The 21,899-nt window shown below is 42.3% G+C and overlaps 1 protein-coding gene across 3 annotated transcripts in view; it reads left to right on the forward strand.

Annotated features, from left to right (window-relative positions):
- The window catches only part of FRMD3 (FERM domain containing 3), a 318,301-nt gene that overhangs the window by 238,649 nt on the left and 57,753 nt on the right, over positions 1–21,899 (forward strand). For all 3 annotated transcript variants that reach the window (XM_044265819.1, XM_044265820.1, XM_044265821.1), the window contains exons 12-13: positions 86–154; positions 7,032–7,156. In XM_044265819.1, coding sequence (XP_044121754.1) covers positions 86–154; positions 7,032–7,156 — 194 coding nt within the window. The remainder of the gene's footprint in view (positions 1–85; positions 155–7,031; positions 7,157–21,899) is intronic.

Here is a 21,899-nt window from a genome sequence, read left to right on the forward strand (position 1 = left end):
GTGAAGTTAAAAAAAAAAAAATACATGCGCACATCCCTCCCCCTTTGCCCTGAGTGTGCACAGACGTCGTGTTTCTTTTTTGCAGTGGTAAAGTTGCCAAAGAGGTGGTGGAGGCCAGCTCCAAGATCCAGAGGGAGCCTCCGGAGGTACACAGGTAGGTGGGGTGATCTCTGGGGCTCTGGGAAGCTTCAGGGATGGACAGAAGGATTTCAGGCTTGCTTTGCCAAGTTCTATACATCTATATCTCTATATCAGGAGGGGGCATAAGGTCACCAGGTGCCTGTACACGTATCAGTATGGGCACATCTGTTTCCAGGCATGGCACCCTCGCTGTCCTGGAAATCTCTCAGGGACAGTCGTGACAGGGCCATGGCGTGAGTGTGGCCCGACTCCATTCTGAGTTGCTTGCTCTGTGGGAAGTCATTGGCTTGACTGGGCCTGGAGTGTCACATGAAAAGTGTGTATGAGGCACGGTGGTATCCTCTCCTAGCTGAGCCCGTCATCCTGCCCTCTTAGAACTGCTTTCTCTTTCTGCCTCTGTTCATCAGATGTGGCCAGTACCCATTGACCCCAACTTCTCTTAGATAGTTTCCAATGAGGAAGGCAGGGGGTGCTCCTTGCTTCTGGGGCTACTTACTCCCAAAGGTCTCTCAGAGAAATGAGAAACTTAGTCATTAGTGGTTCAAGAGCACATGTCTTCGTAATGTGGCAGTCTGTTGCTGTTTGTTAAATATTCTCTTGGTCATGTTGGACTTTATATCACCATGAGACACAGATTGTTGCACGCCCTAAACCTCAGACCTGCTAAATATCTAAGGCTGAACATTCTCATCATGACGTTCTCCTTTTTGAGGGCAAGACCTCCCTAAGTTAGGTTTTTTTAGGAGGTTCCCACACACAGGTTGGCACCTCTTCCTTCCTTCCCCTTTGGACTTGGAGGAGTCTCCCCTATGCTTGCATTTGCGCAGTCTCCTCTGTTTTCGGCATGACCCAGTGAGCCGGGTGCCTCTTACACGATTGCCTGGGTTGTTGGGTCTCTTGGAAGTGTGGCTGAGCCAGCCTGGCCAGGCATCCAGATAGCACTTCTCTCCCCCACCAGGGAGCAGGACTAGAGTTGGCACAGGAGCCCATGAAGACGTGTCCAGAGAAGAATTCATTCCTGGTTCGGGTGACCCAGTGGGCAGTGGTCATGCACATCTGCCGAAGCAGTCTTTCCTGCTTCGAGAAGCGGGAGATGGCAGTAGGGTTAGGGAGCACCATAGCCAGGGGGCACCTTAGTCCAAAACCATGGAGGTTTTCTAACCTATCCCTTGATAACACTAGTCTTTTCTTTGTATTTATTCAATTTTAAGGTAGTCTCTATAGTCCCTCTTCTACTACTGGTTACAAAGTGTGGCAGAAATGAAAAAGAGGAAATGATTTAAAAAAAAGTCTCATTTATCTTTCTTAGACTCGGCCAGAAATGACCTTAAGGATCACCTAATTAGATGTATCTGTAGTCTAGGGAACTTGGGTCTCAGAGTTAAAAGTTAAAGGGAAAAGATCTATCTAAAGACATAAATTCTGTTCTATGGCAGACCTAAGCCTGTGTTCTTTTCTTTGTAGCATTTGCCACCCAGAAAACCTCTGGCATTCTCTTAGAAGCTGGGAGGCAGAACCACCCCAAGGGCTCTGCTTGGGTTTTAGTCTTCTAACTTGAAGTGTGAGTGTTTGATCTTAAAGAAAAAAAGAAGAAGAAATACTTGATGCTGGAGAGTTCTCTTGATAGGTCAAACACAAAGAAGGACACTGTTTTTAACAATATGCTTTCAGAGACTCATATTCCCAATACGGAAGACTTTCTAAGAATCCTGTAATCATCTTTGGTTAATGAGATCAGAAATAATTTGAAAAAGTATTTCTTTTTTCAATTGAGATATGCATAATTTATGGGAATCAAAGATTCTTTCCTAGATCAGGGCTTCTCCAACTTTACCTTAGACAGGGGCTGCCTATGGATCTTGTTAAAATCAGATTCTGATTCATGAATCTGACCTTTCTAATGAGCTCGCCGGTGGAGGCCATGTGGCTGCTTCAGAGACCACACTTTGAGTAGCCAGGCCGTGGGGGTGAAGGGAGCAGAGTGGCCATAGTGAGAATCTTTTCCCAGAATAGACGGAACCACCAGAGCAGATGGGAAAGAAGGCATCAGTCAATTCATAGTTTCCCTTTTCTGGAATCTTCTAAAATCCCCCAGGGATGTTATTGCAAACCAGGACCTATGGGCCTCTGAGACACTGGTTCATATGTCTTTTCTTTCCCTTCTACTGACCCCTTTTATGTGTATATGAAAGCCTATCGTGTCTACATCCATAGAACATCTGGTCCTCAGCTTTTTGGCAGTATTTCTCAAATCTCTGACAATATAAGGAAGAATTTGTTTAAAGTGATGATGCAGAGCAAGCTGTGGGAGGAAAAGGCTTGTGTCTGTTTGGTCATCTGAGTATCACTCAACACCTAACACAGCACTTATCACGTAATAGAGGTCAGTACATAGTTGTTGACTGAACCTGTGCTAGGGGTGTGGGATGGCAGCAGAATGGGGGCCATTTTCCAAGATCTGAGATCTGTCCAGCTGGGGACCTTGCCCTCCCCCGAGGCAATAATGCAATCAGAGCCAAGGAGATGTACCACTTTCAGTTGCAACTTCTCATTTCTTCCCAGTGGCCTGTTGCGTGGTAGGACATTTTTTCTCTTAATCAATTAGTTTTTAATTCTTTTGGCTTCTTTGATGCGGCTGTCAAAAGTGAGAGTATAGCAATGAACTATTTTCTCTGGCTCTGTTAATAGAAGAGCAGTCCTTTAGAATGGCGATGGTAAGGTCTCAGTTAGTTGTCTTTCCTCACGGTTGAGAGTGTACTCTTCAAAGAATGGCAAGTTCATGGGCTACTACTTTTGCTGAGGTTTGTGCGTTTAGAGAGAGACAGCACAGATCAAGGACACTGTCTTGAGATTTTTCTTTTTTTTTCAAAAAGAGAAAAACTAACTCTCATGATTGCTCACTGATCTTTGCTGGTGACAGGATCCCCCTAGCAAAGCCCTCCCGGGCTGGCTACTTGGTGAGAATCGCTCATCCACGCCAGCAGTCCAGGGAGGCAAAAGGTTGCTGCTCGGTGAGCCCAGGGTTGGCTGTGTGAGCCATCTGGGCACAACAGCCACCATTGGAGGACACCCAAAGGCAGCATTTGGACCTGAAACAGCACCAGTCTAGGGGTCATGAACTTGGTTGTGTTGCTTACGGTCTGGGTGGTCTAATCTTGGTTGTGTTGCTTTCAAGCTGTGTGGTCTTGGGTAAGTCTCTTAACTTCTCTGATCATCAATTTACTCATCTATAAAATGAGATTCCAAATATTACTTTGCCCAACTTCTAGATTTTGTTATGGGCATAAAAATAATGTGCTTTAAAAAGTTAGAAAGTGCCATATGAATGTGAGGTAATGTATTATTCCTGTCTCTCATCCAAAAATGGGAAGCTGGAATTTAACAGACATGTCCTCATTAAAGCATCTTCAGTTGGAGTTTGGATGACAGGCCAACAGCACTTGCTTCACTCAAGGACTGGTACGGGAATTCCATGAGCCTTGTGTTAGTTGCTCTATATTGTGCCATCAGTTTTGCTTTTTTTTTTTTTTTTTTTTTTAAGATTTTATTTGACAGAGAGAGAGGCAGTGAGAGAGGGAGCACAAGCTAGGGGAGTGGGAGAGGGAGAAACAGGCTTCCCACTGAGCAGGCAACTGGATACGGGGCTCGATCCCAGGACCCTGAGATCAGTCTTGAGCCGAAGGCAGATGCTTAACAACTGAGCCACCCAGGAGCTCCTATGCCACATTTTTTTCGAAACCAATCTTAGAATGTCCTTACAATTTCTGAAGAAAACCTTTTTACCTCAATAGAATTCCCAGTCACTGTTTCATTGGAAAAAAGTTCTGTGCTGAATACAAAGAGGGTGAGGCATTTTGCAGAATCCACTGATGGGGAGATTCTGAGAATGGGAAATATGGCTTGGAGAGACTCCAGCCAGAGAGGCTGTTACATCAGGACCTTGGAAGGCAGGGTGGGAGCTAACTGGGATGCTGGCACATCTTCTAGAAGACCGCCTGACACAGTGGAACTTCATATAGCCGGAAAGCAGGACAGTAGCGGTAGTGACCAGAGTCCTCTCTGGGACACTATAGGATAAATCATGCAGGAAGGCAGTGGAGAGCACAGCAAAAGCCCTGGCTGAGAATCAGCTTACCTGAGTCTGCTTATCTGAAGTATCTCTAGGCAAGTCCTATAACTTCACCGAGCCTCAGTGTCCTCATCTATGAATATGGTATTCTCCTTGCCTGTCTCAGAGGACCACTGAGAAAAACAAACATGGCCAAGTATGTAAGTCACGCTGTAAACTAAAAAAGGCTCCATCACATTCTGACATTACATTTTATGGGTAGTGGTAGTATAAATTGCTGGTGGCTCTGGCTCGAAATGAAACCAGGATCAGCTGGCAGCTTTAAGAAGGTTGCAAGGAGAAAGGAAATCTGTAGTCTACAGGGGTGGGTGGAGAAAGTGTGAGAGAAAGGCATTTTGATTCTGGTTTTGCTAATCTTGCCCTTTAGCTGTCCCAGTACCCAATACCAAGGTCTGGAGCCCCGGATCCTTTGTGCTACAGGAAAACTCTCTCATTGTGTTCACCTTTGGGTTTAATCTGAGTCTTGTACTTAGTGGGAGGCAGTGTTCACCTCTGAGTCATAGAACTGGAGAGATTTGGGGTTGTAATCGACTGTGTGGCCTAACCCTCAGCAGACCCTAAACCCCGTTGACCCTGGCCAAAGGCCTCCACTACAGTGTGGCTGTAGAAGCCTGTAAGCATGGGTGCTGAGTTCGCATCCTCCCGACCTCCCAGTGCCCAGCAGGCTCACATAGGTGAGCTCAGCCTGTCCCAATACCGGGCAAGCAGCCAGACGTTGCAGTTTTGGCACGGAGGGGGGCAGGGGGTAGGATGCTTTATATCTCCAAGTGAAAAGTGTTGGGATGGGGCACTGCTGTGGAGAAAAAGATCCTCCATAAAGGCTCGTTACAGGCCCTCCTTGATGCAATGCAGTAATTTCTGGGGGATGGAACTGCTGCCAGTCAGTTGGCAGGGTGGCCAGAGGTGGGGCAGAGAGATTCCTGCAACAATGGAAAATGGGCTTTTCTGAGGTCAGGAACCTCCATGGTCCACACAAACATGGCGGCATGTGCTTTGCAGAGCTAGAACAAACAGCTCAGTCATGAGGGTTGTAGGGCCAGAGGAAATCCCATGAAAGCTCAAAAAATGAGAACCCACCTTCTTTCCCTCCCTTCCTTCCTACCTTCCTTCCTTCTGTCTGCAAGGAAACGCTGTCTCCATTTCTTTCCTTGTCAACCCCGCCATGCTTGCCAGAGGACCCTTGGCCATGATTATCCTCCATGGGACGTGTGCTTTTCCAGCTGTGGCTGTAACACATTAATGAGTCATGAAAATAGACTAGCAATTCAAACAAAATGAAGTAGAATGAGAGGGGAAAGTGAATCACACATAACAAGAGTTACTGTGGTTGCATGAAACATTGTTTTACTTGTGTCTTCCTGTGTGGGTACAGAGAAATGACATAAAATTTCTTAATGGGGGTGTCCGTCAAAAAGTCTGAAAATCATAGTTCTAGAGAGTGAATTACTTCATGCAAGGACCAAGGCTCACTGGAACAAGGCAGATCATCTGATGTCTATGTATCAGCTGAAAATAAGTAGTTGTAGAGTGAAATGATGAAGGACGGGACTCCATGGTTAAGCAAGTCTTCATAATTTTTTCCCCCTCCAGTGCCAGTTCTGGGGGGTTCTGGGTTCTTCTCCTTCCCTGTCTCATGCCAAACAGATATGCCAAAGCTGTAAGATAGTCCTGTAACCAACCTGGGGAAGCCAGGATTGTGTTCAATTTACTTCAATTTCGAATGTGAGCAGTCCTTAATAAGATACCTAGGGAGGTTCTGTAAGGCACACCAGAATGGCTAGGTCAGTCTGCGCCCTTCAGGTGCTTTGCCAAGGTGGAGCTGATTAGTACAGCAGTAATGGCAGAGAGACAGAAGTGCCAAATGCCACAAGATGTGAAAGAAGGGAGAGTAGTGTGAGGGGAGAGAAAGAGAACAAATGAAAATGTGTCACGAGGGTCATCCAAGGGGGCATCAAAGGCTTAGGAGACACTGGACACCATCTTTGAAGAGTGGGTTGGTTTGGGTTTTGAGAGGAGACACTGGACGCCATCTTCGAAAGAGTGAGTTGGTTTGGGTTTTGACAGGAAACACGAGGAGGAGAAGGGTGCTGAAATACCTGCCGGAGGTACCCCACCTCCCTATCTTTCAGGACAGAGCTGGTCTCCCTGCAGCAGGTGGTGTGGATGGGTTTGCTGCTATTAGCCAATAGTCTTGACGAGATACTCGTACATTTTCCTTGCCATCTGCTGCCCCTTGCAGCCAATAACAGGTGCATGTTGCCTTCAGAAACAGAGCTTTGGGGCTGGCTGGTGAGAGGGCTGTGAATCTGAATGGGAGTATTAAACATAGATATTAAATATTGGACATCTAGCAACAGCAAGGTAGCTCAAGCCTGTCTGACTGGGTTATGTTTTCACTTTTGGTTTCTTGGTGATTGTTAAATTACTTTGAGTCATGCCCTTCATTTACTTTTCTGTGTATCTAGTTCAGTGACACCTGCCTCTCATGTCATTTTCAGTGTCCGTGTTGTCACCTAGAATGCCTCAGTCTGGTGACATGTGGGAAAATAAAGTTTCTTTTACTATGTTGCATTAGAACACATTGGACATTCTGTCAGAACTTAAATAAAAAGGGCTGTCTCTCCTAAGTGTTATGTTGTCTTTACCACTGGCCCCATCCACTGTGGAGTCTAGAGACAGTTCCCAACTTGGATAGCTGACCAAGATGGAGGGGCTGACATTCGCAACGAAAACCAATTCCCTCTGATTTGTCTGTTTTCAGAACGAGTATGACTCAGAGCCGCAGTTCCTACTCCTTGAACAAACAGCTCATCATTAACATGGAGCCCCTGAAGCCCCTGCTGCCTTCCCCCAATGAGCAAGAAGAGGAACTTCCATTGGGTGAGGGTAAGTACTCTTCCTTCCAGAAGCTGGCATTGCAGGCTTACCATGACGGGATGAGTGAGGCGCCAATCCTGGGTACCTAGGTAATGTTTGGGGTTGGGGACGGAATGAATCATAAACTATTTCTTATAAGTAAGCTGTTTGCTGCTGGAAGACATTATTTTGAGAGTTATAGCAGTTTCTCCAGGAAAAAGCCCGTGGATACAAAGTAGTCCTAAAAATTATGTGTTAAAGCAGTAATGATGTTAGCACCCCACCCCCTCCACTGTCCAGTGTGGTAGTCGCTCGCAATGCATGGCTATTTAAAACTAAGTTTAAATTCATTAAAATCAAAAATTAAGTTCTAGTCATATAAACTGCATTTCCAATGAGTAATAGCTACATGTGGCTAATGGCTGCCATCATGGGGCGGTCAGACCAAGAACATTTCCACCACTGTAGAAAGTTCTACTGAATGGTAAGTTTTTATTATAATTAAATTAGTGGTTGTAAAGAATTTTCTGTAAGTCTTTATATTGGTCATTCTGTTCTGCCTCACTATTTCTTCATACTTACATTCCATTTTCCTAGGCCTTTCTCTGATAGTTTTTTTTTTTTAAAGATTTTATTTATTTATTTGACAGACAGAGATCACAAGTAGGCAGAGAGGCAGGCAGAGAGAGAGAGGGAGAAGCAGGCTCCCTGCCAAGCAGAGAGCCCGATGCAGGGCTCGCTGTGGGGCTCGATCCCAGGACCCTGAGATCATGACCCAAGCCGAAGGCAGAGGCTTAACCCACTGAGCCATCCAGATGCCCCACTCTGATAGTTTTGATACAAGCTAAAACACATAGAGTCCACCTCAACCCAAAAGTTGTATTTTTAAGGACTCTACTATATGTGTATCTAGGCCTTTTTGGCTTTTAAGGACTTTACTTCCTTCAGGGACGAATCTCCCCGCATTGTTTGCTGGAGACATTTCATGAGGCAAATCTCCCACATGAATTATCAAGGTATATTCTAAAATGCACTCAAAATAAAGTTATTAGAACCCTGAACACAAACGCAACATGATTTTCCTTAGTGACTTGGGTTTCATCACTTAAAATATAGATACTGGGTGGTTTCAGGAAGGCAGGTCTCTCTGTCCGCAAAGACCTCCTTTAGCTGCAGCTTCGATTCTCAAATCCCGTCCACAGGGGAAAACCCTGCAGCCTACAATGAGTGTATGGCTTGGGATGCAAATACCCTTGGGAGAAGGAGCAGCAGGTACTTCACGCTGAAGTGTAAATAATTTTTAGTAAGTCTTTTCCTGAGAGGGAGCTTAATGGCTAGGAGGAGAACTGGACAGCTTAGATGCCCCAAATTCCTTGAGTAGAAAGAAAGCATTGCAAGATAGGAAGTGTGGGGCCTTGGGAGACATCCTTATCCCCAGCTGAGCCACAAGGTGGTGACAAGGATAATGGCCTTGGTCTACTCCTGGCCTGTGCTCTTGGTCTTAGCAACTAACTCTGTAAGTTCCCAAGGGTCTCTGGGTCCAAGTTGCTTGTCTATATTTTCTAGCACCCTGTCTGATTTTATATGTTTTTCACCTGTAATAAAAGTAGCTTTCATTTCTGATCCCCAGGGATTTTTCTGGACTTCCTCTTGTAGAGAAGGAAAAATTCTTCCTCTTTGAGGTCTTTCAGCTGGACCAAGATTTAATTTACATAAAGCAAATTAACAGGAGAGAAAACCCTCAAGTTTTATTATGTGCACATGGAGGCCCCAAAATGAAATTGAGACCTAAAGAAGTGATTAAAGCAGGCAGTTTGCATACGTCTTAGACAAAGAGACAATAAATTTGGGAGGAATTGACAGGATAAAGAAAACAGGTGTTTGGGAGCTTTAATTATTAGGGAATTCTAAGCAGACATTAGGCTAGTGTCTAGTAGATTGGAAAAAAGTAATAAGGTTTGTACAGCTTTCTCAGCTTTGAAGTCTTTATCTCTGGTGACAAGGATGTCTTTTTTTTTTCCCTGAAGGTTTTATTTATTTATCAGAGAAAGAGACAGACAGAGTGTAAGCAGAGGGAGGGAGAAGCATGCTCTCTGCTGAGCAAGGAGCCCGATGCGGGACCCGATCCCAGAACCCTGTGGTAATGACCTGAGCTAAAGGTGATGCTTAACTGGCTGAGCTACCCAGGGGCCCTGACAAGGATCCTTTTGCTTCTCATTAGAGGGAGGGTGTTTTTCATAAGGGATATTTGTTTCCTGCTCTCAGAGGGACAGAGGAGGGTCCAAGTGACCTTGCACTGGTCACTTACCAAGTAGCTTCAATTCAAAATAATCAATATGAACTGTGATACATTTTGAGTGTCTTGCCTTTGACCCCTACAAATTTCTGTACCTGGAATATTTGGTTTAATGGAAACCACTTTCTCTGGAGGTCATGATTCTCCCAAGGTTGAATGGAGAAGAAAAAAGGTAAAGGAACAACCCAAGCCTGGAGCTGTGACTGTGTTTTGTCTACAAAGGTGGAAACCTAGATGGGAACAAATATTCCATGGGGAATATGGAAGTCAGGCCACTCTGGCCCTAGGAGTCACCCCTCAGGATATAACAGGGAACTGGGCAAGCTTTCCCCTGGGCCCTTTACCCCATTCAGCTAAAAGTCATTTTGCTCCATTTTCTCTAATGAGGTTCCACGGCCTTAACCTTAACTTTAAAACAAATGCTGTGGACAAGAGACACATGCGTTATAATGAACTGCAATAAAAATAAAAATTTTCATGATACATGATAAGAATTCATAAACAACCTTTTCAGTTTTTCCAGTTACTTAAAGAAGAATCTTAAGTTCTTTCACCAGCTATAAAGTCAAACTGATAGGGCACTCTCTTAAAAAGTCCAAAATGGCCCTATAAATGTCTAACAAAACTTTTTTTTATTAGGCAGTCCCCTTATGGGACATCTTGTGGGTTTTGAAGCTCAGACAAATCCTATCAATCTCCAGGATATAAAATCAGCTTAAAAGGGAAAGAAGTAAAGGCGGCCGTATTTTACTGTTAGGTAAGTGTCTAGAGGATGGAATGACCTTCTCAGTCTAGAGAAATCATTTTAGGTCCCATGAAATTCAGAGTTATGATTCCCACAGTGAAACCAGCTCTGTGTTCTTTTTTTTTTTTTTTTTTTAAGATTTTATTTATTTGACAGAGAGATCACAAGTAGGCAGAGAGGCAGGCAGAGAGAGGGGGGAAGCAGGCTCCCTGCCGAGCAGAGAGCCCCATGTGGGGCTCTATCCCAGGACCCTGAGATCATGACCTGAGCTGAAGGCAGAGGCTTAACCCACTGAGCCACCCAGACGCCCCAAGCTCTGTGTTCTTGATACCATCATATCTCTGTTAACTAATTTAGAGTCTGATTCTGCTCCATGTCTTGTCTTTGAGTATCAGGCAGTGGGATTTACACATTCCATAGGGATGAATATTTTATAGATTTGTATTTCTCTGGTATATAAAGAGAAGAGAGGCAGAGGCCACCACTTTAAACAAAGATATCCCCACCTTTGTGGATGGACTGTCTTTCTTAATACACACAGTGTAATGAATTGAGTTTCATCTTTGTATTTTGATATTATAGTGCTTTTTATGCTTCACCAAGAGCCAAATTGAAAGAAACTAGGAATTCATTCATTCCTTAATGCAACATCTATGACAAATACAACCAGTACAACTGGTAGACCACACTTAGCGTGTGCAGGTTGCTGTAGCCTTATAAAGATGTAGATGCTGTCTTCCTCAAGGCTCACAGCCTGTTGGCGAGACACCAGTGAAATCACAGAGGTGATGAGTAGGTTCTGGCCTTGCCAATTGAAGGTGAGCTCACTCTTCTGTGTGCCTCATGAGGTCTCAGTGCTTCAAGCTACCTGGAGAGTGTCTTGTTCCCCTTTAGTCGGATTAGAGTGTCTGACATAAAACTGACTGACAGGCAGAGGGAGTTGTGAGTGGCCTGATCTGCCTGCACTGGTTGCTGGTGTGGCTTTGGGGAAGAAAGGTCAGGAAAAAGTGAAAAAGGGCAGGCAAACTTAAGAAAGGACCGGATTATGATGGGTCTCCATGACTTGCTAAGGAGAGTTTAAACTTGAACCTGAGGGTAGTTGGCAGGCACTGGAGGATTTCAAGCATGGCAATGGCCTGATTGGAATTATGGTTTATATCATTTGTGGGGTAAAGGGGGCAGATTTGAGGCAGGTGTGGCTGGAGCAGAGTTTTTCAGTGTCAGCACCATTGACATGTTAAGCTGGATCATTTTCTGTTGGGGGTTGTCCTGAGCTTTGTAGGATGTTGAGCAGCATCCTTGGCTTTTACCCAGCAGATGCCAGTAGTATCCCACCTGTCTTGATAGCCAAAAATGTCTCCAGGTGTTGTCAGGTGTCCCCTGGGGAACAAAACTGCCCCCTGGCTGAGACTGTCTGGGTTGGAGGCAGAGAGACCACACAGGAGCCTTTGCACAAACCCAGAAAATAGGTAGCCAAGGGCTGAATGAGACAGAGGGAGTGGACTCAGGAGGAGGTAGTGTGTCTAAGCTAATAAAGTGGTAGAGTTGTTGAGAAAGGCTCACTGCTTCCCCCCGGCAGTTGGGCAGCCCGGGGACTCCTGTCCAGGCTCTGCCCTTGTCTCTGAGACTCTGAGAGTGAATCTGTAAGGAGGAGACTGCTGAGGCACAGGAAGGCTTAAGTGACATTGGAGCCCTTGAGAGAGTTACACACTGTGCATTGCTTTGCTGAGCTTCAGACGGGGAGTGGAGAATGCTGGGACATCACTATTCCCCAACTCTGTATAGTGGTTCAGATTCTTATTTTGGGGAATTTCAAACCACACGTTTTGGAACTGGATCCAAGAACAGGTCAAGGCTGACAGTCTGAGTAAAAAGAGTTGTCTTGTTAGGAATTTTTAAAAAAAGGTTGGGAGAAGAAAGAAGGTCCTAACCGTGACCCTTAGAGGCACAGTCTCTGTGAGGTCCTGGGAAGATCCTGGCACCTTGTCTCACATGGGTGCCATGGTGGTGGCGTTTGTGCGGTCATCATGACTCTCCGGGGTTATAACCATTCATTTGTCTGACAAGCTCTTTCTATTCTGCCTAGAGCTTCATGCTTCTCAAAGACAGCTGTGGAGAGCATGATTGCCCAGATTAGCCCAGTGGCACTCTGGGAGAATGTGTGACCCCAATCATTCACACGACAGGACAGCTGGAGGATTAGCTGTGAAGTATTGGCTGTGTCTGGGTAGAGGAAAAAAAAAAAAAAAACAAAATCCACTCCTAGGCACCACTAGGCAACAGGAAATTTCAGTACTGCCCCAGAGTTGCTCAGTTACAGGATCCAAGTAGATTAATGCTATGGAAAACTTTCTCTGAGAATGGGCAGTCCATTTGCAAAGTGTTATGAGGAACTTATGAAAATTTCGGGAGGGGGCGCCTTGGTGGCTCAGTCATTAAGCATCTGCCTTTGGCTCAGGTCATGATCTCAGGGTCTTGGGATCAAGCCCTGCATTTGGCTCCCTGCTGAGCAGACAGCCTGCTTCTCCTTCTCCCTCTGCTGCCCCCCCTGCTTATGCATGCGTGCTCTCTCTTTCTGTCAAATAAATAAATAAAATCTTTGGGAAAAAAAAAAAGAAAAAATTTCAGGAGAAGAAAAAAATTGAAAGTGGGAATTGTTCAGGGTAAAAATGGTATTTTAAGGAGTCATTAATCTGAATAAAATCACATGCCATATGGAGGTACAGTCTTCATAGTGTAGGTAGCAATATGCTTGGTGGAGTGTATTTTTTGTTACAGGAGAATTCTGGACTATGGTAAAGAAAGTGAATAACAGTAATCACATGGGACTTCGTAGCTGGCAATTAGTGACACCCAGTGAACATCACTCTGGTCTACCAGAGCAGTGGGGCAGGCAGGCATAAATAAATAGGCAGGAAACCATGCTTTCTTTTCCTTGATAACAAAAACTGCATAAGAGTTGAAAGTGTTTGACACCCTCTTGCTAACAAACAAAAGCACAGTGGAGACACCCCAATTTCCATAAAGGAGTGGCTTCAAGGGTGGCAATGTGGTTGGACAGAAGGTGGCTTGAAGCTGCACTTGCTTCTTGAGAACTTGATTTGCTTCTTGCACTTGCTTCTTCTTGAACTTGATTGAGAATGTGCCTGCACCTGTGAAATAGGTTGGAAATGAAAGTGATGACAGAAAAGATGGAATAGAATAGATGGAAATTAAGGAGAGTGGTAAAACTAGCTCTCCTATGCCACCATTTAGCTCTGTGTGTGTGTGTGTGTGTGTGTGTTTGTCTGTCCCTGGAAGTGTTTGTGTGTGTTTGCATATGGGTGTTTGAGTGTGTGCACATGTCACAGATGGGGCTTTGTGTGTGGAGAGGCAAGAGTGTGTTTAAAGGGTTGTTTACACTGTCTAGCCCTAGCCGTAGATTTCTTAAGATGATGTCATTGAAATTCCAGAAAGTCTGTGTGTTCACCCGTGGAAGGTATTTTGAGCATATGAAAGGAGTATTGTCCTCATCATCAACCATGCTCTATCCTCGACCCCCTTTCTTCCAAGCCAACACATAACAGGTGACCTGTGGGGTCTACTGCATTTTCGCATCTTAGGGTCTTTCTTTTATTTTTATCTGAGTATAGCTGACACATGATGTTACATTATTTCAGGTGTGCAGCCTAGTGATTTGACAAGTCTACACATTGTGCTCAGCTCCCCACAAGTGTAGCTGTCATCTGTCACCATACAACCTTATTGCATTATCACTGACTTTATGTCATGCCTTATATTCCCCAATTTGTTCATTCCATAACTGGAAGCCCGTGTCTCCCTCTATCCTTCATCTGTTTTTCTTTTTTTCATTTATTTATTTTCAGCATAACAGTATTCATTATTTTTTCACCACACCCAGTGCTCCATGCAAGCTGTGCCCTCTATAATACCCACCACCTGGTACCCCGACCTCCCACCCCCCCGCCACTTCAAACCCCTCAGATTGTTTTTCAGAGTCCATAGTCTCTCATGGTTCACCTCCCCTGCTAATTTACCCCAACCCCCTTCTCTCTAACTCCCCATGTCCTCCATGCTTTTTGTTATGCTCCACATATGTTTTGCCCTTCCTTCCCTCCAGCCCTCTGGGAACCATCAGTTTGTTCTCTGTATTTATATGTCTGATTCTGCTTTATGTTGGACTGTATTCATGTATTTTTTTATATTCCATATATGAATGAAAACATATGATATTTGTTTTTCTCCATCTGACTTATTTCACTTAAGATGATACCCTCTAGGTCCATCCATGTTGTCACAAATGGCACAATTTCATCCTTTTTAATGGCTGCATAGTATACGTATACACCACATCTTCCTTATCCGTTCATCTATTGGTGGACACTTAGCTTGCTTCCATATCTTGGATATTACAAATAACTCTGCAAGAAACATAGGGATGCATATATTTTCTTGAATTGTTTTTGAATATTTTTGCTTCTACTAGGTAAATACCCAGTAGTGAAGCTACTTAACCATATAATATTTCTATTTTTAATTTTTTTTAATTTTTAATTTTTAATTTTTTATAAACATATAATATATTTTTATCTCCAGGGATACAGGTCTGTGAATCACCAGGTTTACACACTTCACAGCACTCACCAAAGCACATACCCTCCCCAATGTCCATAACCCCACCCCCCTTCTCCCAATCCCCCTCCCCCCAGCAACCCTCAGTTTGTTTTGTGAGATTAAGAGTCACTTATGGTTTGTCTCCCTCCCAATCCCGTCTTGTTTCATTGATTCTTCTCCTACCCACTTAAGCCCCCATGTTGCATCACCACTTCCTCATATCAGGGAGATCATATGATAGTTGTCTTTCTCCGCTTGACTCATTTTGCTAAGCATGATATGCTCTAGTTCCATCCATGTTGTCGCAAATGGCAAGATTTCATTTCTTTTGATGGCTGCATAGTATTCCATTGTGTATATATACCACATCTTCTTGATCCATTCATCTGTTGATGGACATCTAGGTTCTTTCCATAGTTTGGCTATTGTGGATATTGCTGCTATAAACATTTGGGTGCACGTGCCCCTTCGGATCACGACGTTTATATCTTTAGGGTAAACACCCAGTAGTGCAATTGCTGGGTCATAGGGCAGTTCTATTTTCAACATTTTGAGGAACCTCCATGCTGTTTTCCAGAGTGGTTGCACCAACTTGCATTCCCACCAACAGTGTAGGAGGGTTCCCCTTTCTCCACATCCTCGCCAGCATCTGTCATTTCCTGACTTGTTAATTTTAGCCATTCTGACTGGTGTGAGGTGATATCTCATTGTGGTTTTGATTTGTATTTCCCTGATGCTATTTTTAATTTTTGAAGAGCCTCCATATTATTTTCCATAGCGGTTGTACCAATTTACATTCTCATCAACAGTTTACAAGGGTTTTTTTTTTTTTCCTCTCTACATACTCACCAATTCTTGTTATTTCTTGTCTTTTTGATTTTTGCTATTCTGACAGGTGTGAGCTGATATCTCATTGTGGTTTTGATTTGCATTTTCCTGATGATTAGCAACCTTGAGTATCTTTTCATATGCCTGTTGGCCATCTGTATGTGTTCTTTGGAAAAATGTCAATTCAAGTCTTCTGCCCATTTTTTAATTAGATTTTTGGGTTTTTTGATGTTGAGTTATGTAAGTTCTTTATACGTTTTAGATACTAACCTTTTACCAGATATATCATTTGCAAATATTTTCTCCCATTCAGTAGATTGCCTTTTCTTTTTGTTGATTGTTTCCTTCACTGTGCAGAAGCTTTTTATTCTGACATAGTTCCAATAGTTTATTTTTGCTTTTTTTGTGTGTGTTTCCCTGCTTGTGTGTGTTTGTTTTGCTTTTGCTTATCTTGGGAGACATGTCTAGAAAAGTGTTATTATTGCCAATGTCAGAGAAATTACTGCCCATGCTCTCTTCCCGCATTTTTATGGTTTCAGGTCTCACATTTGGGTCTTTAATCCATTTTGAGTTTATTTTTATGTATGGTGTAAGAAAGTGGTCCCATTTCATTCTTCTGCAATGTCACTGTTCAGTTTTCCCAACACCTGTTGTTGAAGAGACTGTCTTTTTCCCATTGGATATTCTTGCCTCCTTTGTCATAGATTAGTTGACCATATAATCGTGAGTTTATTTCTGGGGTCTCTAGTCTATTCTATTGATCTTTGTGACTACTTTTTGTGCCTGTACCATGCTGTTTTGATTACTGCAGATTTATAGTATATCTTAAAATCTGGGATTCTGATAACTCCAGCTTTGTTCCTTTTTCTCAAGATTGGTTCAGCAATTCATTATTATTTATTATTATTTGTTCTAGTTCTGTGAAAAATGCTGTTGGTATTTTGATAAAAATTACATTGCATCTGTAGATTGCTTTGGGTAGTATGGACATTGTAACAATAGTAATTCTTCCAATCCATGAACATGGGATATCTTTCCATTTGCTTGTGTCATCTTCAGTTTTTTTTTTTTTTTTTTCGTGAATGTTTTATAGTTTTCAGGGTACAGGTCTTTCACCTGTTTGGTTGAGTTTATTTCTAAGTATTTTATCCTTCTTAGATAATGGAAATCCCTTTCTCTGGAGGTCATGATTCTCCCAAGTTTGAATGGAGAAGAGAAAAGGAAAAGGAACAACCCAAGCCTGGAGTTATGACTGTGTTTTGTCTACAAAGGTGGAAACCTAGATGGGAACAAATATTACATGGGGAATATGGAATAGAATAGAGACCCCAGAAATAAACTCACTCTGTTATGTCCTGTGTCACCCCTCAGGACATAACAGGGACCTGGGCAATTGTTAATTTCTCCTTCTAGTTTGTTATTAGTACCCAATTAGTACTGATTCATACCAATAACTGGGTGTTAATTTTGTATCCTGCAACTTTCCTGAATTCATTTATTACTTTTAGCAGTGTTTTGGTAGAGTTTAAGGGTTTTCTGTATATAGTATGTCATCAGCAAATAGTGACAATCTAACTTCTTTACCAATATGGAAGTATTTTTTTCAAAAGATTTGTTTTTTATTTTAGAGAGAGAATAGAGAGGCAGAGGGAGATTCCCACTGAACAGGATCCCAACTTGGGGTTGATCCCAGGACCCTGAGGTCATGACTTGAGCTGAAATCAAGAGTCAGATGCTTAACTGAGTCATTCAGGCACCCCAGTATGGATGCATTTTATTTCTTGACTGATTGTTGTGGCTAAGACTTCCAGTACTATGTTGAATAAAAGTGGCAAGAGTGGACATCCTTGTCTTGTTGCTGATCTTAGAGGAACAGCTCTTAGTTTTTCTCCACTGAGTAGCTTGTGGGTTTGTAATTCATGGTCCTTATGTTGATGTATGTTCCCTCTAAGCCCACTATATTGAGACTTTTTCTCATGAATGGATGTTGAGTTTCATCAAATGCTTTCTCTGGCACCTATGAGGTGATCATAGGATTTTTATCCTTCATTTTCTTCATGTGGTGTATCACACTGATTGATTGGCAGCTTTTGAGTCATCCTTGCAACCCCAGAATAAATCCCATATGATCATAGTGAATAACCCTTTTAATGTAGTGTTAAGTGTGGTTTGCTAATACTATGTTGAGGATTTTTGTATCTATATTCATTATGGATATTGGCCTATAGTTTTCTTTTTTTTTGGTCTTATTGTTGGTTTTGGTATCAGGGCAATACTGGTCTTATAGAATATATTTGGATGCATCCCCTTCTCTTCTATTTTTTTGAATAATTTCAAGAAAATAGGAATCAACTCTTCTTTCACTGTTTTATAGAATTCACCGGTGAATCCGTGTGGTTCTAGACTTTTATTTTTTGGTAGTCTTTTTAAATAACAAATTAAATTTTGTTATTAGTGATCTGTCCAGATTTTCTCTTTCTTTCTGATTCAATGTTGGAAGAGTTTTTATAGGAATTTATCCATTTTTTTCTAGGTTGTCAGTTTGTTGACATATAATTTTTTATAGTATTCTCTTGTAATCTTTTGTATTTCTGTGGTGTCAGTTGTTATTTTCCTGTTGTTTCTCATTTTATTAATTTGGATCCTTTTTCTTTTTCCCTCAATGGGTCTGGCTAAAGGTTTATCAGTTTTGTGTATCTTTTCAAAGAACCAGCTCTTGGTTTCATTGACTCTTTCTACTGTTTTTTAGTCTCTATTTCATTTGTTCATTCTCTGATCTTTATTATTTCTTTCCTTCTACTCATCTTAGGCTTGTTTACTCTCCTTTTCCTAGTTGCTTTAGCTGTAAGGTTAGATTGTTTGAGGATTTTCTTGTTTCTCCAGGTGGGCTTGTATAACTTTATTTCCCTCTTAGAGTTGCTTTCACTGCATTTCTAAAATTTAGACTAGACTACTGTGTTTTCAGTTTCATTTATCTCTATTTTTAAATTTCTTCTTTGATTGCTTTGTTGACCCACTGGTGGTTTAGTATCATGTTGTTTAGCTTCCATGTGTTTTTGTTTCTTTCCAGTTTTTTTTTTCTTCTTCTTCTTACTGATTTCTAGTTTCATACCATTGTGGTCAGAAAGGATGTGTGGTATGATTTCAATATTCTAAATTTTTTGAGCCTTGTTTTGTGGCCTAACATGATCTCTTCTGGAGGATGTTTCATGTATACTTGGAAAGAATGTGTATTCTTTTGTTTTTGGATGGTATATATGTTAAGTCCATTTAATGTAATGTGTCATTCAAAGACACTTACTGATTTTCTGCCTGGATGGTCTATCCATTGATGTAAGTGGGGTACTAAAAGACCCCTACTATCATTGTATTACCATAAATTTCTTTATGTCTGTTACTATTTGCTTTATATATTTAGGTGCTCAAGTATTGGGTGCATAGGTATTTACAGTTGTCATATCACCTTGTTGGATTGATCCCTTTATCATTATGTAATGCCCTTATCTCTTATATGGTCTTTGTTTTAAAGTCTATTTTCTTGATGTAAGTATTGCTACCACAGCTTTTTTATATTTTTTATTTTCATTTACATGGTAAATGTTTTTTCATCCCTTCACTTTCAGTGCATGTGTCATTACATCCAAGGTGAGTCTCTTGTAGGCAACATACAGCTGGATCTTTTTTTTTTTTTCCCATTTCACTCCATATGTTAGTCTTTCAAAGTTCTACAAGGCAGAGCCAGTCATACACTAACACAGTTGCTCCAGTCACATCACTGGTGAGGTCTCTAACAGCCCGAGGCTGCTATGATTATACTGCCTCTGAATTCCTTTCCACTCTCTGCTAAATCTAGTCCCCTTCCTGCTGGTCTGCTGTGCCAATTCTCTTCCTTCTTTTCTTCCTTTGTGGAGTTCCATGGCTATGGCTCAGGCATCTGTACCTGCTTCTCTTGGCTTCAGTGTCTTTCTTCCTTGCCATTTCCCCCACTTGTGCTAAGTAATTTTCTTCCCTTGACTTAGGGTAGGTCAGGATGTGCATTATGAATAGTGCACTGGTCTTTTTGAAGTTTCTTTTATGTGGTATTTCATCAAACAGCAGGAGCTGTTCATAAACCCTATGGAACCACATTTTCCCTCGTGGTTACTGCTACCTGGTGATGGCAGACCAATTAGCACCAGTTCTAACTGCACTTGTCCCTGCCACAGGCTTTGTGCTTGCTATTTGTTTTTATTTTCTTATTGTAAAACTGATTATGATATAGAAAATTTGGAAAATACTAAAACAGAAAAATATTACCTCTTAGATTGTTCCACTTCTTAGAGGTAATCAATGTAAATGTGTTAGCAGTTTCCTTCCCTGTGCATTGTAATGCCATGCAATCATCTCTTGTGTACAGTTTTTTTTTTTATTTGACAGAGATCACAAGTAGGCAGAGAGGCAGGCAGAGAGAGAGGGGGAAGCAGGCTCCCTGCTGAGCAGAGAGCCCGGTGCGGGGCTCGATCCCAGGACCCTGGGATCATGACCTGAGCTGAAGGCAGAGGCTTAACCCACTGAGCCACCCAGGCGCCCCTCTTGTGTACAGTTTTTAAATTTTCTGCTTTGTTTGCTTACTGTTGAAAGCATTAGTGCATAAAGATATACCATAAATTGAACTCTAGGTCAAACAGTGAATTGGGAGCACATTTAAACACAGAAGCAGATAAATGGATTAATACCCTGAATAAGAAGAGACTCCTAAAAAGACTCTTTCAGGGGTGCCTTGGTGGTGGCTCAGTGGGTTAAAGCCTCTGCCTTCGGCTTAGGTCTTGGTCTCAGGGTCCTGGGATCGAGCCCCACATTGGGCTCTCTGCACGGTGGGTAGCCTGCTTCCTCGTCTCTCTCTGCCTGACTCTCTGCTTACTTGTGAGCTCTGTCTGTCTAATAAATATATAAAATCTTTAAAAAGAAAAATAAAAAGGCTCTTTCAAGCATCTTTTTAGCATTGCAGAAGTTTGGGTTCTCCTGAACTTTTTCATGTAATGGCACCCTCATTCTCCCACTGCTGATAGATAGTCAGCAGCCTAACCTGCTTCTGTAGGAGCTAGGAGCTGCCACAGAGCAGAGGAAAACATCTCGGTTTACTTATAATTGCAGTATTAGATTGGCAAAGTCAAAATTGGGAATTTGTTATCACATCTGTTGAATTCTGGAAGTTTGGGGCGGCAACTCCTCTAGGGTAGGAGATGCAAAGAATGACTTGGGGCCAAGATAAAGGCCTGAGCAAGCTCTGTTTGTTCACGTTTGTGAACTCTTCAAAAGTTTGCCAGTTTTCCCAGCACCATTTATTGAAGAGACTGTCTTTTTTCCACTGTATATTTTTTCCTGTTTTGTCAAACATTAATTGACCATAGAGTTGAGGGTCCATATCAGGGCTCTCTACTCTGTCCACTGGTCTATGTGTCTGTTTTTATGCCAGTACCATGCTGTCTTGGTGATCACAGCTTTTTAGTAAAGCTTGAAATCAGGTAAGGTGATGCCGCCAGCTTTATTTTTGTTTTTCAACATTTCCTTAGCGATTCGGGGTCTCTTCTGATTCCATACAAATTTTAGGATTATTTGCTCCAGCTCTTTGAAGAATGCCAGTGGAATTTTGATCGGAATGGCATTAACAGTATAGATTGCTCTAGGCAGTATAGACATTTTAGCAATGTTTATTCTTCCGATCCAAGAGCATGGAATGGTCTTCCATCTTTTTGTGTCTTCTTCAATTTCTTTCATGAGTGTTCTATAGTTCCTCAAGTACAGATCCTTTACCTCTTTAGTTAGGTTTATTCCCAGGTATTTTATGGTTCTTGGTGCTATAGTAAATGGAATCGATTCTCTAATTTCCCTTTCTGTATTTTCATTGTTAGTGTATAAGAAAGCCACTGATTTCTGCACATTGACTTTGTATCCTGCCACGTTGCCGAATTGCTGTATGAGTTCTAGTAGTTTGGGGGTGGAGTCTTTTGGGTTTTCCATATAAAGAATCCTGTCATCTGCGAAGAGAGAGAGTTTGACTTCTGATTGACTTATTTCCATCAGCATAATACCCTCCAATTCTATCCACATCAGTGTAAATGGTATTTATCCTTTCTAATGGCTGAGTCATATTGTATATATTACATTATATATATGTACTACATCTTTATCCAATCATCTGTCAATGGACATCTAGACTCTTACCACAGTTTGGCTCTTGTGGACATTGCTGCTATGAGCATTGGGGCACAGGTGCCCCTTTGGATCACTACATTTGTACCTCTGGGGTA

This window comes from Neovison vison, chromosome 9 (genome assembly GCF_020171115.1).
Source record: "Neovison vison isolate M4711 chromosome 9, ASM_NN_V1, whole genome shotgun sequence".
Classification (NCBI taxonomy): Eukaryota; Metazoa; Chordata; class Mammalia; order Carnivora; family Mustelidae; genus Neogale; species Neogale vison.